The sequence below is a fragment of the Mixophyes fleayi genome, chromosome 3, assembly GCF_038048845.1.
Source record: "Mixophyes fleayi isolate aMixFle1 chromosome 3, aMixFle1.hap1, whole genome shotgun sequence".
In the NCBI taxonomy this organism is placed as follows: Eukaryota; Metazoa; Chordata; class Amphibia; order Anura; family Limnodynastidae; genus Mixophyes; species Mixophyes fleayi.
Window position 1 is genome coordinate 133,179,126 of NC_134404.1, and position 24,695 is coordinate 133,203,820.

General features: G+C 42.9%; 1 protein-coding gene across 1 annotated transcript in view; it reads left to right on the plus strand.

The window, feature by feature from the left end:
* The window catches only part of LOC142144014 (solute carrier family 12 member 9-like), a 174,517-nt gene that overhangs the window by 96,713 nt on the left and 53,109 nt on the right, over nt 1–24,695 (plus strand). The window contains exon 9 of the mRNA XM_075202355.1: nt 6,916–7,040. Coding sequence (XP_075058456.1) covers nt 6,916–7,040 — 125 coding nt within the window. The remainder of the gene's footprint in view (nt 1–6,915; nt 7,041–24,695) is intronic.

Genomic DNA, 24,695 nt, shown 5'->3' on the forward strand with positions numbered 1-24,695 from the left:
CTAGGTTAGACATTTCGTCTTTGTTGCTAGAAAATACAGAACATTGCAAAACTCAGTGCGTACCATGTAATTTAATATAACAGAAGAAATGAAGATACATGGAGGAGAGAGTAAAAAGTGACATAATAAAATAGTCTTTCCATCATATCGGATACTTTACCCTCATGCTCAGGTCTTAGGAGGCACCTGAAGGCTGTCACTCTAAATGAGATACAGGTAGACCTGTGAATGCGCTAATGTAATGAGCTGTCCTATGCTCGATGCACACCTCAGTTTGTTTTATTAGCATCAATAATGTATAGTGACACTATTACGCCCAATTCATCAGTTTTGCACTTCCACCAAAAAATAAACCTTAGTGGTAAACCTTCCTTTATGAACATATAATCCGTATATTTGTTCTACACATATGCTCATTTAAAGCTGCCTTGTCAGAATCCTGAATTGGACTGCATAGGACTGCATTGTTTATGTTCTTACTGGAGTCTACTATGTGAGGGCTGGTGTATTCAAACTATGCACACAGATATGATAGGATAATCACACTATTTGTATTAATCGTATTTTGAGCAATACTTTTATAGCAGGTTTTAGTGTAATCAGGCAGGACTAATCCTGCCCCCATCACTTGTAAAATGCATTACAATAGCACATTGGGAGCAGATCCTAGAAAATAGTATATTAATTCTGTGACCTAAACCAATGAGAAAAAAACTAAGATTTGTTTTTAAAATAAACATAGGCCCTCGTACGTCAGAAAGGACCTCAGTGTGCCATGTTATCCACTTTTTCCAGAAATGTTTATTTTCTAGTCATTTCTTTTATGTCTTCATCATATTTTGTCATGGGCGTTGCATACAGATGTAAGTTATTCATTTTATTAAAAGACACTTAAAAACTTTAGTAACCTTTTTCCCTGTTTGCTTTGTGCTAGGAATTTAAAGTTTGGTTCTAGATTGGATGTGACATTAGCCCCAGTTGACCATCCAGGTGCTGGTCTGTTATCTGTGAGCTTAGACAAGTCTTGATTTCCCATGTGCGAAAAGGTGGACACCTAGCAAAGAGAGTAAATGCTGAGCATATTGGCGTAATCAAGGATATTGACATAAGTCACTTTTTAATAACAAAGTAGATCCTGTAGAAATATAGAAGAATACAATATCATATTATATAGCATTATTACATATTTTACAGGATCTACTTTGTTATTAAAAAGTGACTTTGTAATGTTGTCCTCCGAAAGTACGAACAGCTCCATCTGTAAGTTCTCAGGTGCATGTGAGACATCATCATCATTTATTTATATAGCGCCACCAATTCCGCTGCGCTGTACAGAGAATATTTGTCATTCACATCAGTCCCAGCGCCATTGGAGCTTACAATTTAAATTCCCTTGCTTCACACACATAGACACTCAACTCAGTCAACTTTGTCAGCAGGCAATTAACCTACCAGTATGTTTTTGGAGTATGAGTGGAAATCTAAGCACCCAGAGTAAACCTATGCAAACACAGGGAGAACATACAAACTCCATGGGATAAATATATCAAGCTGAGAATTTGAAAAGTGGAAATGTTGACTATAGCAACCAATCACATTCTAGCTGTCATTTTGTAGAATGTTCTAAATAAATGATAGCTAGAATCTGAGTGGTTGCTATATGCAACATCTCCACTTTTCAAACTCGCAGCTTGATAGATTTATACCCAGATTTGGCTAAAAAGCCAATCTTGATATCATGCCTTTAAAAATCTTTAAATCTCTAATTGTACTCCTCAATGAGTGAATCAAAAGCACCTACATATTCCTTTATATCCCTATTTTGCATATTATGTATATTCTGTTGCTTTAAAACTTTTGCAAACTTGGGAAAATGTTTTGGACAAACATTTCACTTAACTAGTGCAAATTTAACAAAATTCATTATTTTCCAGAACGACTGAATTTTCTCCAAATATTTCATAGATTTTGTTATGCCTTGTAAAGAAATAATCAGTTAATTTTGTTCTGTTAGTCACATAAGAAGGCTGCATTTCTGCTAAATCCTTTTATGAAAGTTTGCATTTCTTTTTTTGAAAAAAACTTGTGATCTGTTTTCTTAAATCTAATACTTTTTGTAATACTTGTCATTGAGACAACCAGCACACCTAGGAATGGTACAGAAGATGTTTCTTATTACCTGCTAATGTTCTGGTTTTGGACACCATTGCAATTTTTATAATTGTAGACCAGTCGGTCTTACCTTGGGCCAGATGACCCTCCTTCACTGCTTCTGTACTCCTTTGCTACTTCTGTTGGCTCCTCAGCTGATCAGAGAGGAAGTTCCTCCTCTAAGTTCCTCCTCTCTGAGCAGCCAAGCTCTCCGATTGCTGCTAATGAATGCAAGACATTCTGAGGCATCAATTTCTTAAAGGGCCAGCAGCATGCAGGTCACACTCAAAGCTACAAAAGGCTGCATATTCCCCACCACTGATCTAGACTATTTTTCTCACCAAAGGTTCTGCTAGTCTGCTCTCGCAGTCTCTACGTTTGTTGCGTGTACTTTCGAAACTACTTTTATTAACATACAAACCCAACAAAGATGCTCCGATTCACAATTACATTACTTTTTTCGGCTGCACCCACTCTATGACTTTACTCTGGTCCCCCATGCTATTCTTCAATATTACAACTTCTCTACACAGTTTAATAAATTTACATTTATTCTATACTGACCATTCTGCACAAGATCTGCATCTCTCTTCCACTCTCATCACTTTCTCCCATTCCCGGTTACAGGACTTTTTTCAGCCTGCACCCACATTGTGTAATTCCCACGCTCGCACAATAAGACTATCCTCTGGTCTACAAACCTCCAAGCGTTCTCTGAAAACCCACCTCTTCAGGCAAGGTTATAATATTCCTCAACCACCCTCTTAATCTCTGTAGGTTACCCTATTACCACCCTCACACAACTAACACAAGACAACAACCCTGTGACCAACATTGCTGTGTGACTGATCATATAGCCCATTACTTTTACCTTTGTTATCTGCCGTAACCAATATATAGTAATATGTATCACTTACCCTCATGTATCAAACTTCCATTGTCCCATAGATTGTAAGCTTGCGAACAGGGCCCTCTCACCTCTCTGTCTGTATGTATTACCCAGTATTGTGTTATTACTGTTTGTTCCCAATTGTAAAGTGCTACGGAATTTGCTGACACTATATACATAAATGTTGATGATAATGATGATGATGATGACCTCCAAAGCAACTTTGCTGTGTGACTGGATCATATAGCCCCACAAAGCACTTTTCTCATTGTAATCTGGCTGGACCAATCTGCAAGCTGTGATGCACAACCTCATATAACAAACTGATTTTTTCCTGTAGGTTTTTAGGCCATTATTACCTCTTTGTTAATATCCAGTTTTATTATTGTGTTTGTTGCCAATTGTAAAGCACTAAGGAGTGTTCTCATGCTCCATAAATGTTAATGGTAACAATTCAAAAAACAGAATAGGTGGTGTAAATAAAATATAAGGTTTAGCCCGATATGCTGTTATTATTAAAGGATACACTCTTCTTTTTTAACCCATTACTCTGAATTACGTCAGGTTGAATGACCTGAGCTACTAGTGTACAAAATGTGCAGTTTTTTTGGTGTGCACTTAGCTGGAGCACGCCCAGTATCATGACAATAATGTTCTCAATAGAACCAGTAATCTATACACTCTTTTCTTACATTTCAAACAGGTTTTTAAATGCAGTAATTATGGTATCTCCCCATGTTAGGTATGTAATAGACATATTGCTCTTTATCGGTACTACAGGAGAGAGAAATTCTATTTCTCTCCAAATCCCAGTACACTGAAACTGATTTTATGAACAAATAGGATTGTGAGCAGAGGGATAGCGGGCTTTATTCTGATAGATGGTGTCTGCTCTCCATGCTCTGTTATTCAGTTAAAGAGTCATCAAAATCCAGAATGATGCTCCCAGACTGAGGGCCAAAATCAGCAGGCAATGGGTTATGGCCATGAACCTCACAGATAAATCACCAGTGTCAGCTTTACTTAAATAAGTCCATTCTTCCAAACAGAGAGTGACACTGCTATCTTTTTTCATTAATTTGTTTATTTATCCAGGCATTTTTCTCCAGATCCCTGGAAATGTCAGTGTGCAGCAAAACTAAGTCATTAACCCATTTAGGTCTATTCAGGAACCAAGCTACTCCCACACATTACAGAGTACTAAATCCTGTAAAATAGTATGATTGTTAGTAAATCACTTCCAATTGCACCAGATGAAACATGTGAGCGGAATTGTCTATTGCGAGTACACACGTTGGCAGTGATATAAAGTCAAATTTTGGTGGATATAGTTATGCAAAAGATAACGCATGGCTTTATTTGGGATGTACCTGTGTTGCTTTTTGAATGTTGAATACATGTATGTGAGTGCATAATATAGCACACCATAGATAGTAATTGTTACGAGTCGTGGCGGCCGCGGGCACCGCAGCGACTCACTCGCTTCAGTTTCTGGCGTCCCGGCCGCCCCTATGGCAACCGGGACATCACTTCCGCTTCTCGGTCCGACCATTGCTAGGGTAATGGTCAGACGCCAAGCTGTCAGTTTCTCGAGCCCCGGCGAACAAAGGGCAGGCGCCATTAAGTCTGGGGGCTGTTAACGTTAATTACATTTACTAGGCCACACCTGGGGGGCTCATTATACCATTTCCTTGCCTGTCCCTGATTGGCTGTCTTGACTATTTAAGGCAGGGAGGGCTAAGCCTCCCTTCCGGTTATAGCGTGGATTCTCTGTTGCTGAACTGCTCCTGTCCTGTTCCTGTTTTGCCCCAGTGTTCCTGTGGATACTCTGCCCGTTTACTATTGGACCTCCTGTTGTGACCTTATTGCTCTGTTTCTGGATTCTGCTCTCGTGCTGGAGAACCTGACCCTTTGGCGTGTTATTTGACTACTCTGCTTGCTTCCAACCCCTGACCTCGACTTACGTCTGACCATCCGTTACCATCAATACAGCCTCCTCCTTCTGCCCCGCCGCTGCAGTGTTGTTAATAAACTTACACTACATTAAGAGTAAAGTCCTGGGGGCATCCGAGTACCTGTGAGCACATAAAGCTCTACGGGAAAGGCGGCTGCTATAGGCGAAGACCTCTTCCATCAGTTATCAGACCGGCAGCCTAACAGTAATGACTGCTGTTCTATGACTGCCTTTGCCTAGTTTGAAACATAACTGTAGAAATACTGTGTAAAGTATGTGAATGTTTTATTTAGAGAAAAACCATGGTAGAAAATATTAGCAATATTTAGATGTGAGTGGATATGAATGCATTTGCTACAACATGCCCATAATGTATTTTGGCTACACTTAATTGCCCCCTCCTTGCTTGTTCTACCTCTTCAATCGTAAAGGGTCGTAAGCACAAGATGCAACTCAGTCTTGATATGGACAAAACTGTAACTAGTTTTTGTGTGTATGCACAGAAGTAAAAAGCGTATTATACGCAGCTTTCCTCACTTTGCGTTGACTCTTCATGACCCCCTTATTGTGTACTATCAACTGTTACTGTTGTTTATATTTATTATTATTTTATATAAGTTCCCGTTCATTGGAAGCTGGTTAAGAAGCTCAACCGACACTTTGCACTGTACAAAAGTTTAAATGTTACATCAATGTCCAACCTCATACCACTTTAGTACTAGCTATAAAGTTTTCGACAGTTGGGAAATATGCCACAATATTATATATTACTGTAATTTTATATGAAAAACATCCAATAAACTATCAGATGATTATTATAGTGGTTAGCACTTCTGCCTCACAGCGCTGGGGTCATGAGTTTGATTCCCGACCATGGCCTTATCTGTGTGGAGTTTGTATGTTCTCCCCGTGTTTGTGTGGGTTTCCTCTGGGCGCTCCGGCTCCTCCCACACTCCAAAAACATTCTAGTAGGTTAATTGGATGTTATCAAAATTGACCCTAGTCTATCTGTGTGTGTGTATGTATGTTAGGGAATTTAGACTGTAAACTTCAATGGGGCAGGAACCGATGTGAGTGAGTTCTCTGTACAGCGCTGCAGAATTAGCGGCACTATATAAATAGCTGCTGCTGCTGATGATTATTATTATTAATCTTTATTTATAAGGCGCCACAAAATTTCCGCAGTGCCGTACAGAAAACACAGTGGACCATACAAGGTAAAATAGTACAGAACAGTAAACAAAAAATACCAGGACTTCAAGCGCTCCATTTATAGCTTGCATAGTGGAGTGGAGGAGAAGAATAGGTAGAGAGACAGGAGAGAAGAAGGCCCTGCACGTAAGAGCTTACATCGTAAAGGGAGGATAAACAGACGGGAGGCAAAAGGGGATCAATCATATGTGGAGCAAGAAGCAGGACAGGGGAGGAGAGATGAGGACAACAAGCATGGAGAGAATGTTAGGTGGATGGCTGGTAGGCTTTTAGGAGCAGATGAGTTTTAAGTGCCCATTTGAACGTGCATAAATTAGGGGACTGTTGGATGGAGCATGGAGGGTTGTTACAGTGGAGGGGGGCAGAAGTCTTGGATTCTTGAGTGAAATGAGGTGATTAGAGGGGAGGAGAGGCAACTGTTATTGGCTGATTGCAGGGAAGAGGAGTGTGAATGGAGAGGAGGTTGGAGATGTATGGGGCAGTGGAATGGGAGAGGGCCTTGTAGGTGAGGGTGAGCAGTTTGAGGAGCATTCTGCAGGGGAAGGGGAGATCTATTTTTTTTCAGCTATCATTAATGGCCAATCCAATCCCACTTACCAGACATTCTAATAAAGACAACGCCTTCACTTTCAGCTTAGTTTAGTATACTCTTGTCATTTTTCTTATGTACTTGACTATAATTTGTAATAATGGTCTTTTTGTCTTCCAGTTGGTGCTATTTGCAGGAAAACTAAACACCATTGCAGCAATTGTGACTATCTTCTTCCTTTTGGTCTATGCTGCTATAGGCCTTGCCTGTCTAGCACTGGAATGGGCATCTGCACCAAACTTCAGGTATTTGTAAAACTCAAAAAGACAGTTGTTGTCAGAGCTTATCCTTAACACTGCATATCTGTGTGTAGCTAGCAAAATAAAAACCATGAGATATTAGTTGATATTTTGATTAAAACATTTAAGCCTGCATCCCAGCGTCAAGGGTGTCTCATTCTATGCAGGTCCAAAACTAACCTATATGCTTCAAACACCATTAAAATGCAGATAAAATCAGATGCACTCACCTCGCAGTTATATTGGCTTACATCTAGCAAGGGCTGGCTTGTAAGTCACACCCAAATAAGCCTTAAATAGGCTTGTAATATTTACCTTGAATCATATTATTTGATTATATCCTGGTTAACTCCATCTAAGTAATATACCCTGTATTTCAGTGGCGGATCCAGGGGGGGGGAGGCGATCGGGACAATCGCCCCCCCTAGCAGAGATGTGCTGCCGACGGCTGCACACTATGTGCAGGTCCGTTCGGCAGTGACAGGCAGGGACAGTGTGCTGCCCGGCTGCTCTGATTGTGTTTTAAACACAATCAGAGCGGCCGGACAGCACACTGTCCCTGCCTGTCACTGCCGAGCGGACCTGCACATAGTGTGCAGCCACCGGCAGCCTTAGATGTTAGAAAGGGGGTGGGGCCTAAACCCCCCCCCCCAATCGCCCCGGGGACAATAGTTTTCTAGATCCGCCCCTGCTGTATTTAAAGGAGATAGCCATATTTTCAGGAAGCTAAGATCTCTGTCTGTGCAAAATGGGCAGGAGATTCAAGCTCAAAGCTCTATATGGGGCACCTGATTTAATTGGCAGTGGCCTCTGTCTAATCTCCTCCCACACCCCATAGGTGTGGCCAACCCTGTGCTGAATATCACTAGGGCTATTCCACACTGCGGGGCGGTGGGTGTGGGTTAATTTGGTAAAAAAAATATTAGATTGTTGATGGTGGACTACTACATACGAGGGCTGCCATTAAATGTTTGGGCATGCCGGCGCTTATTGTATTAGCACCGCAGTTGTTAGCACCTCGTCAGTCCCCTCATTCACTCACTTTATTTCTCACCTAGATTCATACTGGCATCCCCTTCTGTAATATACATCCACATCTTGGCAAAATAACAAACCAAAAGAAACAAAGCAAGACTAGCATCACAAAGAGCTCCTGTTGAGAATGAGTTCTTAGTGCTTATTCAGTCTTTTTTATAATCAGGGGATTTCCCATGAACTGAGGTCAGCAGAGCTAATCTTGCGTTGTTACTAATTAAATATCAGCTTAGTGTACATGGCCCAGCTTTGGCATACATGGCACATATAGTATAGTCATTCTCTTTCTTCAAGGTTTTTGGGCTTGCGTGGATCGCAGGTAATTCTGCAGGTATCATTTCAGTATTATATATAATACCCTCATGCTTATACTTGAAATATATGGCCTCTCTCTAATCTTGAATTCACCATACTATAATATAGCAACATATCTACCATATTAATATAGTTGTAGTTAACATATAAAGGAATCAAATAGCCTACTAAGACTGTAGTGGCCAATTACAGCAGCTTGATTTGATCATATGTTATTTTTTGCCCTCCAATGACTATTCAAAGGGAAGCAGAGTGATATTGTGTTTTAATCTGTCTAATATCAACAACCCCAGACTCCAAGTCAACTCAGTGGAAGCACATCACATTCTTTACCATTAGAACAGAAAGAAATGGGCAGCACGGTGACCTAGTGGTTATTACCTCTGCCCCACAGGAGTCATCTGCGGTGATGAGTTCAATTCCCAACCAAGACCTAGGGGTAAATGTATTAAACTGTGATTTCTGCAAATTAACAATATTCTGTGACTTTGACAGCTAAATTTAAAACGGCAGTATCTCTAAGAACAAGTTTTGCCCAAATCTAATCAGCAGTGTGCCTCTGCATGGTATCTAGTCAGCAGTGAGCCTCTGCATGGTATCTAGTCAGCAGTGAGCCTCTGTATGGTATCTAGTCAGCAGTGAGCCTCTGTATGGTATCTAGTCAGCAGTGAGCCTCTGTATGGTATCTAGTCAGCAGTGTGCCTCTGTATGGTATCTAGTCAGCAGTGTGCCTCTGTATGGTATCTAGTCAGCAGTGTGCCTCTGTATGGTATCTAGTCAGCAGTGAGCCTCTGCATGGTATCTAGTCAGCAGTGAGCCTCTGTATGGTATCTAGTCAGCAGTGTGCCTCTGTATGGTATCTAGTCAGCAGTGTGCCTCTGTATGGTATCTAGTCAGCAGTGTGCCTCTGTATGGTATCTAGTCAGCAGTGTGCCTCTGCATGGTATCTAGTCAGCAGTGTGCCTCTGTATGGTATCTAGTCAGCAGTGAGCCTCTGTATGGTATCTAGTCAGCAGTGTGCCTCTGCATGGTATCTAGTCAGCAGTGAGCCTCTGTATGGTATCTAGTCAGCAGTGAGCCTCTGCATGGTATCTAGTCAGCAGTGAGCCTCTGTATGGTATCTAGTCAGCAGTGTGCCTCTGTATGGTATCTAGTCAGCAGTGTGCCTCTGTATGGTATCTAGTCAGCAGTGTGCCTCTGCATGGTATCTAGTCAGCAGTGTGCCTCTGTATGGTATCTAGTCAGCAGTGTGCCTCTGTATGGTATCTAGTCAGCAGTGTGCCTCTGTATGGTATCTAGTCAGCAGTGTGCCTCTGTATGGTATCTAGTCAGCAGTGTGCCTCTGTATGGTATCTAGTCAGCAGTGTGCCTCTGTATGGTATCTAGTCAGCAGTGTGCCTCTGTATGGTATCTAGTCAGCAGTGTGCCTCTGCATGGTATCTAGTCAGCAGTGAGCCTCTGTATGGTATCTAGTCAGCAGTGTGCCTCTGTATGGTATCTAGTCAGCAGTGTGCCTCTGCATGGTATCTAGTCAGCAGTGTGCCTCTGTATGGTATCTAGTCAGCAGTGTGCCTCTGCATGGTATCTAGTCAGCAGTGTGCCTCTGCATGGTATCTAGTCAGCAGTGAGCCTCTGTATGGTATCTAGTCAGCAGTGTGCCTCTGTATGGTATCTAGTCAGCAGTGAGCCTCTGCATGGTATCTAGTCAGCAGTGAGCCTCTGTATGGTATCTAGTCAGCAGTGTGCCTCTGCATGGTATCTAGTCAGCAGTGAGCCTCTGCATGGTATCTAGTCAGCAGTGTGCCTCTGTATGGTATCTAGTCAGCAGTGTGCCTCTGTATGGTATCTAGTCAGCAGTGTGCCTCTGTATGGTATCTAGTCAGCAGTGTGCCTCTGTATGGTATCTAGTCAGCAGTGTGCCTCTGTATGGTATCTAGTCAGCAGTGTGCCTCTGTATGGTATCTAGTCAGCAGTGTACCTCTGTATGGTATCTAGTCAGCAGTGTGCCTCTGTATGGTATCTAGTCAGCAGTGTGCCTCTGTATGGTATCTAGTCAGCAGTGTGCCTCTGTATGGTATCTAGTCAGCAGTGTGCCTCTAGTCAGCAGCAGGGCCGGACTGGGACTAAAAATCAGCCCTGGCATTTAAAGCACACGGGCCCACCTCTGTTGATGAGCAGGAAAAAAAACACGTGCCACAGCGCATTTGGTGCGCCGCCAAGGGCGTGGCTACATTATGTTGGAGGCATGGTCAAAATGGTGCATTGATACATACATTATAATAAAACATTACATTTATCAGGCCCTCCCCATCCACATTACGCCACCCCCCCAGACACATTATGACACCCCTAGCCCACTGTACTTATCAATGCTTCTAATGCTGCTGACATTCCTGTTGAATGAGCAGGGAAGCTCTTAGTCTCACGAGATTAATAAATCTCATGCAACTTAGAGGTCCTCGGCTTGCTCTGCAGGCTGTGTCCTGCCCTGGACTGGGAGCTCAGATTCCTCCTGCCGACCAGAACTGGATTAAGGCTCGTGGGGCCCGGGCACTTAAGTCAGGGGGGCTCCTATGACGTAATTTGGCTATTAGACACATTTTTGACAAATACACAGGCAATACTGTGTGCACTACTGTTAGGTGCACGCAGTTCTGCCTTAACAAGCAGTACAGTGTGAAGCAGGACATATCTCCCAACTGTTCTTGTAGTCAGACCAAATCCTGACTAAGCGGGACAGTCACCCACCAAATTCAGAACAGTTGGCAGACTGTCCTGGTCTCTCCTTCCTGTCTTGTCATTGTCACCACTTGTGGCTGCTGGTGTCTTTAGATCAGTTGCTGCTTGTCTGGATCCTGGAATGTTGGATGCCCTATTTGGAAAAAAACAGTGTAGAGAGAGAGTAGAGAACAGAGTACATGAAATTTAGCCCCGGTGTTAAATCAATATAGCATCCACGTTTTAAAATTAGGCCTCACTCCTGACCCAACATTAAAATACTAGTATTCACATTTGATAAATACATAAATTTCCCTCCAACTAGCCCTGACATTAAATAGTATTCCCATTTAATAAATAAAACTATTTACCTCTCTCTAAAACAACTCCAGCAAGAAATTAAATAGCATTTACGTTTAATAAATATATCCATTTCCCACAACCACCCCAGGCATTCACTCATAATCACATTTAATAAATAGACCTCATTTTCCCCAAACAGCCCCACATTCAATTAATAGCTCCCAAACCACCCCAGCATTAAATTAAAAATCCAATCACAGCATCTTAAATTGTTAGGCCCCATTATTAAATTGCCCCACCATCACCCCACAAATAAAATAGCACCCAATAATTAGCCCCTACCTGCATTTCACCATTAGATTAATAGCCTACCTCCCATATTATATTAAGACCCTCCCCATCACACATTATAGTAGTCATACCCTGTCACACACATACACACACTATAGTCATACCATGTCACACACAAAACATACTATAGTTACACTGTAACACACACACTATAGTCATACACTGGTCCACACACACACACACATACTATAGATACCCTGTCGCACACATACTATAGATCCCCTGTCGCACACAAAACATACCATAGATCCCCTGTCATACACACAAAACATACCATAAATCCCCTGTCACACACACAAAACATACCATAAATCCCCTGTCACACACACAAAACATACCATAGATCCCCTGTCACACACACAAAACATACCATAAATCCCCTGTCACACACACAAAATATGCTATAGATCCCCTGTCACACACACAAAACCTACCATAGATCCCCTGTACACACACAAAACCTACCATAGATCCCATGTACACACACAAAACATAACATAGATCCCCTGTACACACACAAAACCTACCATAGATCCCATGTACACACACAAAACATACCATAGATCCCCTGTACACACAAACTACCCCCCCCCCTTACCTTGTGTGCTCTGCGGCGCGCTCTGTTGAGTCTTCTATCACATGGGACGGCACCTATCACATGGGGCACTTCCCATGTGACAGTCATCGGCAGATCCATTCATCGGAGGGTAGGAGGGGACACGCGGCAATCAGTAAGTGTAGGGCCGACCCCATCGTGCTCAGCGCACAGACTGTCATGCCGAATTCCGGCATGACAGTCTGTGCGCTGAGCAATGGGGCCGGCCAGCTAGCAACCGGCCCATCTGGTCATCGGTCCATCTGGCATTTGCCAGAAGTGCCAGATGGCCAGTCCGGCCCTGGCAGCAGTGTGTCTCTGCATGGTATCTAGTCAGCAGTGTGCCTCTGTATGGTATCTAGTCAGCAGTGCGCCTCTGTATGGTATCTAGTCAGCAGTGTGCCTCTGTATGGTATCTAGTCAGCAGTGTGCCTCTGTATGGTATCTAGTCAGCAGTGTGCCTCTGTATGGTATCTAGTCAGCAGTGCGCCTCTGTATGGTATCTAGTCAGCAGTGTGCCTCTGTATGGTATCTAGTCAGCAGTGAGCCTCTGTATGGTATCTAGTCAGCAGTGTGCCTCTGTATGGTATCTAGTCAGCAGTGTGCCTCTGTATGGTATCTAGTCAGCAGTGTGCCTCTGTATGTTATCTAGTCAGCAGTGAGCCTCTGTATGTTATCTAGTCAGCAGTGTACCTCTGTATGGTATCTAGTCAGCAGTGTGCCTCTGTATGGTATCTAGTCAGCAGTGTGCCTCTGTATGGTATCTAGTCAGCAGTGTGCCTCTGTATGGTATCTAGTCAGCAGTGTGTCTCTGTATTATATCTAGTCAGCAGTGCGCCTCTGTATGGTATCTAGTCAGCAGTGTGTCTCTGTATTATATCTAGTCAGCAGTGCGCCTCTGTATGGTATCTAGTCAGCACTCAGCAGTGTGCCTCTGTATGTTATCTAGTCAGCAGTGTGCCTCTGTATGGTATCTAGTCAGCAGTGTGCCTCTGTATGGTATCTAGTCAGCAGTGTGCCTCTGTATGGTATCTAGTCAGCACTGTGCCTCTGTATGGTATCTAGTCAGCACTCAGCAGTGTGCCTCTGTATGTTATCTAGTCAGCAGTGTGCCTCTGTATGGTATCTAGTCAGCAGTGTGCCTCTGTATGGTATCTAGTCAGCAGTGTGCCTCTGTATGGTATCTAGTCAGCAGTGTGCCTCTGTATGGTATCTAGTCAGCAGTGTGCCTCTGTATGGTATCTAGTCAGCAGTGTGCCTCTGTATGTTATCTAGTCAGCAGTGTGCCTCTAGTCAGCAGTGTGCCTCTGTATGGTATCTAGTCAGCAGTGCGCCTCTGTATGGTATCTAGACAAAAATGTGTGTCTCTGTATGTTATCTAGTCAGCAGTGTGCCTCTGTATGGTATCTAGTCAGCAGTGTGTCTCTGCATGGTATCTAGTCAGCAGTGTGTCTCTGTATGTTATCTAGTCAGCAGTGCGCCTCTGTATGGTATCTAGACAAAAATGTGTGTCTCTGTATGTTATCTAGTCAGCAGTGTGCCTCTGTATGGTATCTAGTCAGCAGTGTGTCTCTGCATGGTATCTAGTCAGCAGTGTGCCTCTGTATGGTATCTAGTCAGCAGTGTGTCTCTGCATGGTATCTAGTCAGCACTGTGCCTCTGTATGGTATCTAGTCAGCAGTGCGCCTCTGTATGGTATCTAGACAAAAATGTGTGTCTCTGCATGGTATCTAGTCAGCAGTGTGCCTCTGTATGTTATCTAGTCAGCAGTGTGCCTCTGTATGGTATCTAGTCAGCAGTGTGCCTCTGTATGGTATCTAGTCAGCAGTGTGCCTCTGTATGGTATCTAGTCAGCAGTGTGCCTCTGTATGGTATCTAGTCAGCAGTGTGCCTCTGTATGGTGTTGATAATGTCATCATCTTATTTAGCAGTACCTATTATCACACCAGCCCTTAGGTACGTGCTACACTTATGTATGCACGTCCTTCTTGTACTGAACTTGCACGTCCACACCTCTAATACACCTCTCCTGGTGCAAAGGCCTGCAAGTTACCTTATTACTACTATAATATGCAGTGTGGTAAAGTGCATTTTTACGAGCTGCAAATGGACTTAGGTCCATCTCTAAATCAACGACCCTATTCTTAAATGAGGTCCGATGCATAAACAGGCCTTATATAGTCCTGGAGGCTGCTTGGAATTAAATGAACTCGTTAACATACAGAATTCACAGCATAGCACAATACACAACAGGAGAGTAGGGAGAGAGGCAAATCACAGTACCTACTCCAGCAGTAGAAACTAGTGGTTGAGGCACTGATGCATAGATATCCTGATTTACATTTCAGGCAGAACCTTACATATAGCAGAAGTAGTCAGTGTTCTCTTTGGGTAAAATGCCTCCATTGAATGCATTATCTTTCACACTTTAGAGGAAACATTACAGTGTATCAGATTGTTGATGGTTTAATGTTCATTGGGGAACATATATTTACGATACCTCTTCTTGCTAAATCTCGTCTGAGTACATGGGAATATACAGTCGGTATAACTTGGGAGGCTTATACACAAGATACTGATATAGCTGATTATATATATATATATATATATATATATATATATATATATATATATATATATATATATATATATACATATATATTGTTCTGTACATAGACAACAACTAGAGGCCCTCCAACTGTTAGATTACAGTTTCTGGCAGCTATTACGCACTTCATATTGGGAGTCAACAATCGGTAAAAGAGGAGAGAAGACTGTGCTAAAATAACTGCATAACTCAAATTAATGTATTAATCTAGAAAAATACAGATTTTATCAGAAGGTGCAGAATAGCTCTTATCTTTTATCCAGACACAACCTAGAGCCATGTTATAAATCTAATAAAAGATTTCAGTGTCTGATAGGATATTACTCCCTCCCTGCTAAGCCCTGGCACTGACTCCCTTCTCTGAGTGTGCAATTTCTTTTCTTCTTTTGAATTTGCCCTTCAAACAACATCTACATATATATATGTACCACTCCCCTGACAGCGAGCTCTGAAATTGATACTTACACTAAATTTATGAAACTTTTCCCAACTTGCCTCTGATTTCCCTGGCAGTCTGCCAGTAATCCTTTTCTTTCCATTAGTGGTAATTAACTAACAAGAAAAGGACAGAACAGCGCTAGGCAGGCAGCTGTAGTAAAAGACTTTGAGACACAGCACACACAGTGTGCAGTGTGTAATGTACTTACATTGCTTTCCAGGGGGTGGGACTCAAAGGTTCTCCCATAGAGCAATGCAAGTGGCATGTTGTAATGTTTTTAACACGTGGAAACATTTAAACATATATTGTGTTAATGCTTGAAGATTTCAATTCTAACATATTGTCTGGCATCAGGCTTTTTAATCTTCCTACTTTCATCCGGTCTTTGTAGCAATGACTGTTGCATATGCTGTCCCAGGTACTCTTTACCAGAACTCACAGTACTTGTTCTCAAGGAGCGTAGTAGATGCTCACATGATGCTGCACTCTTAGTGCCGGGAATGAAAGTTTGTAGCCTAACTTCTTCAGGTGGGCCGCATCCTTACCTCTCCAGCCATCCTGCTGACATAAACTGCCCTCCTGTACCACTGGAGTCTATAAGCAGCAGCTGCTCTCCATTCAGCCCAATCTCCACATGGGTTGCAGTGGGAGAAAGGCCCCTTACTTAATAGGGGCTGCAGCGTTCCTGTGCTCCATTAAAGCCACCAGATGGTAGAACATTTGGCCCAGCCCCCCTTGGATCCTAGCTGGGTGAGTTCACCTGCAACCCATTCATACATGACAGGCTCTGACTTGCTTATAGTTTCCCACACCATCAAACCTGCCAGTGGCCCCTAGGAAACCTTATAAGCTATCAGTTACTACAGCTGCAGTTTGGATGTCACTCCTTTGATTATCATGACTACCTTTCTGCAATTGGGCAGCATTCATGTGTGCACAAGCCCTTAAGTTACAATGGCCACCAGATCACTCTGCAGCTTACATGCACCTTTCTGCCTGGATTCCCTCTGAACCCCTGCTACCTCACTATCATCAAACAGTCTGCCAGGGTGTACTAGGAGCCTTGGGCCTTCTATCACCATGTCCTCTGGAATAGCGGTGACCTGCTTCCTGCTTAGCACTCAATGTTGCAGGCCAGCCTGTCCACTGCTCATTTCACACTGAGGCCTACCTCCACCACTATAACCACACCATCATAAACGTTTGCTTATTACCTTAATGGCATGGTCCACCACTACATTCCTCTACTTTGATCATAACAGTCCAAGGGGTATATTTACTAAACTGCGGGTTTTAAAAAGTGGAGATGTTGCTTAAGAGCTGCCGGTAAGCAGGAAACAAAGACCGCAAGAGAGGGGTCACTTCGCTGGAGCTCGCAGAGTAGCCCCGGCATGGTGCATCTTAAAGGTACCTAAATATGCATCACTTCGATGTGCAGCGATGCATATTTAACTGTACCGCAACTTTGTGATGCATAGACCCCACAGTCTTCTCTTTATGTCTTACAAATGTAGCTCTCCGGTACACACTCGTCTTGCTGAAAGGGGTGGGCACCACTATAATCTGCGCTGGCAGAAACTAATGTCCACAGAAAAGGTTTCCAGGTATTAGGTTCCTTCATCAGTGATGTTGAATACAATAAACAGGTCTTTCGGATACACACTGTCATCAATCAACAGACTACCACCCAGAGGCGAGCTGGACCGGGGGGCAGGGGGGCAGCGGGCCGCTCAGTATAACGGGCGTCAATTTGATAGCAGCCAATTAACCTACCAGTATGTTTTTGAAGTGTGGGAGGGAACCGGAGCACCCGGAGGAAACCCACGCAAACTCAGGGAGAACTTACAAACTCCACATGGATAAGGCCATGGTCAGGAATCAAACTCATGACCCCATTGCTGTGAGGCAGAAGTGCTAACCACTATGCCACCGTGCTGCCCAAAACCCTGAACAACAGCCCCATACCATTATCCCTTCTCCATCAAACTTCATAGTTGGCATAATGCAGTCAGACAAATAACATTCTCCCAGCATCCTCAAAACCTAGACTCGCCCACCTGACTGCCAAACAGAGAAGCCTGATTCGACACTCCACAGAACACATTTCCAGTGCTCCACAGTTCAGTGTTGGTGTGCTTTACATCACTTCATTCAACGCTTGGCATTGATCTTGGTGATGTGAGGCTTGCATGCAGCTGCTTGGCCATGAAAACCCATTCAATTAAGCTCCTGCCAGACAGTTTTTGTGCTTACATTATTGCCAGTGGAAGTTTGGAACTCTTCAGCTATGGAATCAGCAGAGCGTTGGCGACTTTTACGCACCATGTACCTTAGCAGTCATTGACTCCGTTCTGTGATTTTATGTGGTCTTCCACCTCAAAGCTCAGTTGCTGTTGTTCCTAAATGCTTCCACTTTCTAATATCACTTATAATTGACCATAGAATATCCAGCAGGGATGAAATTTCACGAACCGTCTTATTGCAAAGGTGGCATCCTTTCACAGTACCAGGCTTGAAGTCAATAAGCTCTTCAGAATGACCCATTTTGTTTCACAAATGTTTGCAAATGGTGACTGCATGGCTAGGTGCTTGATTTTATACACCTGCAACGGGTCTGATTGAAACACCTCAATTCAATAATTAACAGGATTGGCCAAATACTTTGGTCTCTATAGTGTATGTAGAGCCAGAAGCATCTAAGTTGATCATCGTCACTATTAGTTCGTAACTTACACCAGTGATCGAGCACACACAAGTTTCCTGTCTCCTGGCAGGCATCTGAATCTTAGGATGGAATTCAATTAGCTGCGATGTTCCTGCAGGATTTTAACAGAAATCTTCGCTGATTTTTCCTCGCACCCCATAGAAGTAGCCCCCTTAGTCTACATGTCGCATTTGCTCCAACACGCCGCCCCCTTCCCCCATTCCGCCTGTGGATGTGGGTGTGGAATGCGAGCGCCCAGTGGGCCACTTTTGGTAAGCAGAACTGGCGCTGCGGGATAAAATTCATTGCAATTCCCATAATCAAAATAGGTTAAGAAACAAAAACAACAAAAAGTTAAACTTAAAAAAAAAATAAACCTATTAAAAGATGAATCAAAAGCTTAGTATTAAAATGAGAATGTGCGGCCACACCCTTCATATGGTCATGATTGTAACTGGTGCTTTGTTGGTATGTGTAAAGTAAAAAAGCATATTATACGCAAAAAAAGCTATTTGCGTCCAACTCTAGATGAGCCCCTTAGTCCTTTCTCAGTCTGCTGAGCAACTCCCATCCATGTGTGTGTAGCAATGTTATTTCATATATTTCCCTTACATTGACACAGTGTTTCTCAACCACCTAGTAATCCAAGAGGTCTTTTACATTTATTTTAACATATTTTGTTTTCTGATCTTGGCCATGTCAAATAATATAATGAGAGATACATGTTCAGATTTTGCTCTATTCTACTAATTTCAGGGGTGCTTGGTGGAATTTTTCAGATAGGTAAAAAGATATCCTGTCCTATTCTGTGTTTTTCAGCCTTGATTATTAAGTAGCAAGACAAGATTTTATATTTAATGTATTTCTATGTACGACTGAACCATTATAAGGCGATTATGGTATTATGGTAATATATCTTCCAACATACTCTTATTAAATTGACTGCTCCCAATCTTCCTGCTTATTTTATGATCATAGTTACCTGTGCTGAATGTATTCATTCATGCTAAAAAGGTGTTTTCGTCAATTAGATCATTCCGTCCAAGTGACTGCAGTTGTAAAATAAGTAGGTGAAATAAATCAGGTTGGAAGGTAATAGTGCGATAAAACTCTTCTGTAAGAATAAGTTAATGTTACACTATAACCAAATAAATATATATATGCTTGCAGTATATATGAGAGACAAGACTGATAAACACTGATGGTGTGTTTTAAGACCCAGTGCACAACTGAGATGTAGTATTTTAAATTCCATCATTGTAAATCAATAACTAGAGACTGCAAGTGACATTTTCTCCCGAGGAGGTTTATAAGTGAACCAAGCAGACTCATTACAGTACTCAAAGGACCTATGTATTTGTAGGTAATTCAATATGATGGTGTTTAGTAAATAAGCAATATCTTTTACATTCTACCCCACATGGCTCTATTCGTTCATTAAAAAAAAATAAAAAAATAAAAAATTGTTATTTTGATTTACTTTCCTTCTATACAGTACACATTATTCTTCAGGCACACGTTTTGAACTTGCTTGCTTGGTTTTTTTTTGAACATGGGAGACAGGAAAACAAAGCAGCTTGTCCATGGTGCCAAAAAGCGGATACTAGAATTTGAATCTGGGTCCCAAGCCAGTCTCTTGATATTCATTTTTATACAGTCAGTAACCTGGACCTCGCTTACAAAATCTTAGTAGATGCAAATTAGAAGTGCGCTCTATGGCTGTGCAAAATGTTAATGTACAATCACTGACCATTATAGAACATCCCCTTTCTTAGAATGAAAAGATTTTTTTACTTCTTTTCTCCTAAAATACAGTCTGGTTTAGCTTTATGTATGGCTTGTATTAATAATCATAAGAGTAAGGGTACATCGCTACTGTTTTAGTAACTCACAACACTTTTGTGTGGTTGACACATAAGGCATAGGACGAGACCCGATGCTTGTTAGATACCTGGATATCTGAGACAGCCTCCTCACTTAAGGTGTAGCAGAAAAACTTCACCAAGTGTTAGTCTTTAATGACAGCATGTATTCCAAGGCAAGCCCAGCAATACATATAATAGAGTTAGAATACAGTTCATGTAATGTTCATCAGGTGAGGGGCAAAGGTGTTTCTGGTTAGCTGGCATTTCACTAGTATATTTATACATTTATATGCAGAATTACAGAATGAGCTCATTTCATGTGACAGTGGCAAGAATAGTACAACTTATATAAAAATGTTTGTGGCTTTCCTGTTTTTACTATGTATCTCAGCGGAACATGTGGAAGAGGGATAGTTTGCGGTCTGTCCTTTGTTCAGAAACAGACAGGTTCTGAGTCTTGTCTATACTACAGATCATGCTTTGTGCTAACCGTTCCTGTTAAACTCTGTCACAAGAATACTGATTAGTGATATGTACTTTTGTTCATTTAAAGATACATTTATGAATATTGTAGTATGGATTAAGCATGGTTCATATTTTTATTCCTAATCCATCAATGATCATCAGATGTTAGAGCTGGTACATAAAATAGAGTTTTTGCAGAATAAAAATGGACATGGGGATAACAATGGTAGTGGGAGAAGCTGCGCTTCCTACTGGATGTAAGTGCAGCCGCTAAGTAGAGCCTTTATGATGATAGGAGGAGTTCCCACCCTCTAAAGGTTATCACAATATGGTATAATAGGTTCTAGGGCACATGAAGATGTATAATGGCAGGTATGTTACAGATAAATAAACTTTAATTAGACGTCTCCGCGGAGACCCACATGCGAGCAGCACCACCCACATTCGGGGAGGGAAGGAGTGCCCGGACTATAGGAGAGAAACGTCACTACTCTACAAGCAACATCTTTTCACAAAACGTCAGTCATTGGGAATATTTCAACAACAACATCTGGACAAGTTTGACTTCAACAGTCTATATATGGAGCTATATATTATTGAACCATTCTGAATTATCTTCACATACTTTGCATTATCCAATGGATGGACCTACTTTTGCATAGATATAAATTGCATATCTGCACTTCATTTTTATGGGACCATTTACCTATCACATTAAAGTTTATTTATCTGTAACATACCTGCCATTATGCATGTTCATGCGCCCTAGAACCTATTATACCATATAAAAATGGACATGCACATAGCAAGGAATTTCGTAAAAATATTCAGTCTTCATTTTAATAATCTTGCCCTGCATTACGAATTCTCATTTTTGTACCGCTCCTCAAAGCTAGGCGCCTTGACCATTTATCACTTTGTGCATGAGGCCCACTGCGCTCATAGGTGCAGCGGTGTGCCTAGTTTTATGCAGCCGTACAAACATGAGGTCTCTATTTGCAGAGCAAGCTTATTGGAATGAGATAAATGGTGCAGTGGCCACATTTTTCGGGGTGCTCCTTGCCGTGCTGACGGACACATAGACATTTCCACTCTGCAACAGGACTTGCTACTCCTCTGCAATCACTATATAGTTACCTGCAAATAATGATGAAATTGACATTAAGGACTTGAGTCACTAAGAAGAGCAAGGCAAAGAAAAGGAGTAAATTTGATCCCGGACAAACCATGTTACACTGCAAGGGGTGCAAATGATTTTAATATTATATAAATACTGGCTGCTTTTTCATTATTATTATTATTATTATTATTATTATTAATAACATATTTATAAGGCGCCACAGATTCCATAGTGCCGAATACAAAAGCAAGTAACAAATAGATGTGGTAATACATCTAAGTAGTACAGATGAGTGTGAGTAATGCTATGGGGCCTCACACAGAGTGCAGCAAAAGATGTGACAGGACGTACAAGGGACAGTAGACAGATGTGAGAATAGTAATAGGTAGAAAAGACCCTGCCCACGAGGGCTTGCATTCTAAAGGGAGGTGTGGTGAGAGACTGTAGGACCAACTGGGAGAAAAATGGAGATGGCAGACGAGGAAGAGGAGGTGATGGATAGAATGGTTAGGAGGTGGTAGGATAGGCAAGCTTGAAAAGGTGAGTTTTGAGTGAGCATTTGAAGGAGAGTCGAGTGAGATGGTGTAGGGAGTACAAAACATTAGTTCAGCTTGGCAGAAGTCTTGGAGGCGAGCATGGGAAGAGGTAATGAGAGGTGAATTGAGGTGGAGGTCAGACGCGGAACGGAGTGGCCGGGTAGGTATGTACCTCTAGACAAGGTCAGAGATGTAAGGGAGAGAAGTGTTTGAAAGGGCTTTGTAAGTGAGGGTAATGACCTTGAACTGAATTTTGAAACAGATAGAGAGCCAATGAAGGGATTTACACAGAGGAGAAGTGGAAGCGGTGTGGTGGGAGAGGAAAATGAGCCTAGCCACAGCATTTTGTATGAATTGATGATCAGAAATGCGAGAGCGAGGAAGGCCAGTGAGAAGGAGGTTGCAATGGTCGAGACAAGAAATGATGAGTGAATGGACCAGGATTTTGGTTGCTTTCCATGTGAGGAAGGGACAGGTTTTCATAATGTTACGGACGCAGAAATGAAGGCAAAGCTGATGGCTGAGTCAAGGGTGACTCCAAGGCAACGGGCTTGGGTGACAGGAAAAAGAGTTTTGTTGTCAACCAAGAGGGAGATATTGGGAGGAATAGCAACACTGACAGGAGGAAAGATAATGAGCTTGGATTTGGAGATGTTGAGCTTCAGGAAGCGCTGTATTGTCCAGGTAGTTACAGCATTGACAGCTAGATACCTGGGTTAGGACAGCAGGAGAGAGGTCATGGGAGGAAAGATAGATTTGCGTGTCATCAGTATAGAGGTGGTATTGGAAGCCAAATGATTGAATGAGTTCACCAAGAGAGGTGGTGTAGAGAGAGAAAAGCAGAGGGACAAGGACAGTATCATGCATCTCACCGGTTTAGTCCCATTCTGATACCTGTGTACATGGGTTTCCCATGGTTACTCCTATCTGTTGTACAGCCTGGCGTTCTTCTATTCTTGGACGCCATCTTGCCAAGTATTCTGCACATGCGCAAACCCGGGAACCTTTAAAAACCTCTGCTCCACGGTGATAGGAGGATCACCAGCCAGTTCCCTTTATAAGGGTCCTCCTCCTTTCTATGGGTGTCAGATCATCGGGTCTAACTAACTGATAAGAAGTATTTCCTCTGATTCCTCTGGGGGTAACGGAACTCATTGTCTTTCCTCCGCCCAGACTCCCATCCCATCACGACCTCTCTATTGTCGTCAACAAAACCACCATCTATGTTAGGAACTCCCAAGTCAGTACAGTGAAACTCGGGAACTACTCAGAAGGCCAGGTGTTCGCTGGAGCCCCTAGTGGTGGGGACAGACTGGGCTGCGGGCCGACTGAGGGTCGAGTAGCGTATACTGACTTAAAGGAGTTTCCCAGAAGTGGAGTGATTGGTGGACTGTAGTATAAGAGAAATCCAAGGTCCAAAGGTCACAGGCACAGAAGCAATATCCAAGGGCAAGCAAAAGGGTCAAACTCACAGGCAGAGAAGCCAAATCCGAATTCCAGGCAAAAGGTTAAGGTCAGAAGAGAAGGGTCAAAGGTCCAATAACAAGCAGGGGTCAAACACGGGTGATCAAATCTAAAGTAACAGGAACCTAAATGGATAGCACAAGCAGGCAGCAGGACTGAGGACAGAACGCTATAACCGGCAATGAGGCAGCAGACCTCATTGCCTTAAATACATAGTTGGCCCAATCAAAACTTACATGCACCCCTGCAGACTAATGAGAACATAGCACCAGACCAATCAGGGCTAATCCCTGATAGGTGCACCCAGATGCAGGCTAATGCCTGTAACTAGTCCGCTAATTAGCCCACAGGCTGTGTCCACTTTTGCGCATGCGCCCGGCTTCTAACAGCGCCGGGACGCAGCGCTATGTAACAGGCGTCCGGCCGTTGCCTTGGCAACTGCCGGGTAGGAAGGGGAAGTGACGTCCCGGTCGTCATGGTGACGGCCGGGACACTGGAGCAGGTAGGAAGCGAGCCGCGGCGGCTGTGAGTACCGCCACGGCTCGTGACAGTACCCCCCCCTTGAGGAGGGGTTAAGGAACCCCGACATCCAGGCTTAGTGGGAAACTTCCTAAAAAATTCCTTAATGAGTCTTCCAGCGTGCAGACGTCTCTGCAGTATCCAAGAACGCTCCTCAGGGCCATAACCCTTCCAATGAACGAGGAATTGGACTTGACCCTGAACCCTCCTAGAATCAAGGATTCTTTCAATAACATATTCGTGGTCCCCGTTCACCATCAGAGGCCTGGGCCTGTTAGAGAGAGACCGATTAAACTTGCTGGGAGCAGCGACTTTCTTCAGAAGTAAACAATGAAAGGTCGCAGGTATTTTCAAGGAAGTGGGTAGTTTCAATCTAAATGCCACTGGACTAATTTTCCTCTCAATTGGAAACGGTCTGATGTATCGGGGCCCCAGCTTCCTACAAGGTTGCCGCAACTTGATGTTCCGTGTGGATAACCAAACATGATCCCGCACTTTCAATGAACAGGGTCTACGGTGACGGTCAGCGAAGATCTTGGATTTTCGGGAAGCTTGACCTAGTGCAGCGTGCACCTTTTTCCAAATTGACCTTAGCCTGGCCATAAAAGCAGGCGTTCCGGAATC